General features: G+C 39.1%; 1 protein-coding gene across 2 annotated transcripts in view; it reads right to left on the bottom strand.

Annotated features, from left to right (window-relative positions):
* ptprna (protein tyrosine phosphatase receptor type Na) overlaps positions 1 to 1,938 on the bottom strand; it is a 35,500-nt gene that overhangs the window by 9,956 nt on the left and 23,606 nt on the right. For both annotated transcript variants that reach the window (XM_014022323.1, XM_014022322.1), the window contains exon 14: positions 493 to 702. In XM_014022323.1, the coding sequence (XP_013877777.1) occupies positions 493 to 702 (210 nt within the window). The remainder of the gene's footprint in view (positions 1 to 492; positions 703 to 1,938) is intronic.

The following is a 1,938-nucleotide window of genomic DNA, read 5'->3' as shown; positions in this document are numbered from 1 at the left end:
GTCAAAGAGCCACTGCAGAGGGACCAAAGAGCCACATGTGGCCCCAGAGCTTGCAGGTTGCAGACCCCTGCCCTAGAACGTTTTGTTCTCAGGCATTTTATTTGTTTCAAAGAAAGATAAAGGATAAAAATGTTGCCTTGAAAGTGAATAAGTAAATAAATAAATAAACCAGGTAATGGCAGGTGAAGGAAGCAGCAACGTCTAAAATACATCAGAAACTCACCCAAATGAGCAAATTCCGTGAGATTCCACATTTTATGCTGGAGTCCATTTTGTGTCAAATCCGTGATTTCTGCATTGCGGAAATCATAGGGTCCTACATATCCCAATCCTATTTTTATTTATTTTTTTATACACCTGGGAAATTTTTCCACATACCCCCTGTAATATGCTCATACCCCTGGTTGGGAATCACCGAGTTACACAATAAAAATGTCTATAACGTCCTAAAATACTTTATTTTTTCTGTGCTTGTTTTGTTTGTTGTCATACCTGATAATCAAAGTGTGTTTCTGATCCACCCTCTGGCCCCAGGCCGAGTTTGCCATTGGCCGCTTGGTGAGTATAATGTCTGAAACAAGCAACGGCCATAGCCAGTACCAGCACACCTCCCACCACTGCCATGGAAACAAGGGTGATGACCGTCCCATTGGAACCTTGAGAAACCCTGGATACCTGAGGGAGACCCCGTGCATCTGTTCTCTAAGAGAAGAAAGTATAAAAAAAGCACACATAAACAACTGGGTTATCTCCTTTCCTCAACATAAACTTTAGTTGATAGCCCACACTGAGCTGCTTCTCCAGAGAGTGTGCTCTCCTACAACTATAACTCAAAGGTCACTCATTTCATTTCTGTGATTTTGATTCTCAGTAAACTGCACAGGACGTCTGTGTGTGCTCACCGAGCAGCTGAGGTTGAGTTTTACAGACAGGGGTCAAGGCAGAGTGCTCTGCAAATCCATTAAAAAGACAGCTGAGGCCCCTGTGAAGATCAGCTAACCATCCTGCGGGGACGTGCCTCACAGCAGTGTGGCTCAAACATCAGCATTCCATCTGTTCTTAAACTTAAACCACTTGCACTGTGCTCCTCACACATAGAGCTTGTGCAGCTGCAGACTGCCATTAGTTTTACTGTGGTGTGTTTACATGCATGCACACAAATAACTTTTTTTGCAGCAATTTCACAGTGAAATTAGTAAAAACAGTCCTGAAACTTATTTTAGAGGACAACTGCAGAAAAYAGATCATAGATCAGGATTTATGTTCTGTTGTCTGTTGTCTAGCAAAGGAAATTATAGTGTTGTAACTTATTAACTAAAATTGTTTTCAATCAATGCAAAACAAACTTTAGATTTACATTTCTTAATAAATTAGAACCCAAACTATTTAAAATTAACCAATGAGTAAACCACTATGACATGATTTAAAATAAACAATGCACACTGTTGTAGGTGTAAGAGCCCATAAAATGCATCCAAGGTGCACAAAGGAGCGTTATTGCAGATCCTTCCTCCCAGCTGCTGTCAGACTCTATATCCGGCACCACGCCCAAAAGTCAAAATAAGTGTTTACAAAAATCACAATAAGTTCACACATCTGCTGCTGCCCACAGAATCATTGTACTGTTATTATTCACTGTCATTACCCATCTGAACAATCATTTGCACTACTACTCATTTGTATTACTAATCTGAGCAATCAGTTGCTCTGTTATTACCCATTTTAAACTTTAAAAATAATTCTGCTGTAATTGAACGTCTGTGTTTCTTTTCTGCACTGTGATACTTTATAGTTATTAATCTGTTGTGATTGTTTTGCACTGAAATAGGCAAATTCTAATTACTAATGTCAAATTCTGATATGTAACCACAGTATATAAAAAAGACGTGTCTTTTTTGTTTGTTCTTGCACAGTCCTTTATACTATACTGTATATATA

The sequence above is a fragment of the Austrofundulus limnaeus genome, unplaced genomic scaffold (assembly GCF_001266775.1).
Source record: "Austrofundulus limnaeus strain Quisiro unplaced genomic scaffold, Austrofundulus_limnaeus-1.0 Scaffold325, whole genome shotgun sequence".
NCBI lineage: Eukaryota > Metazoa > Chordata > Actinopteri > Cyprinodontiformes > Rivulidae > Austrofundulus > Austrofundulus limnaeus.
The sequence above is the reverse complement of the archived record's forward strand: the minus strand, read 5'-3'. Positions and strand labels throughout refer to the sequence as shown.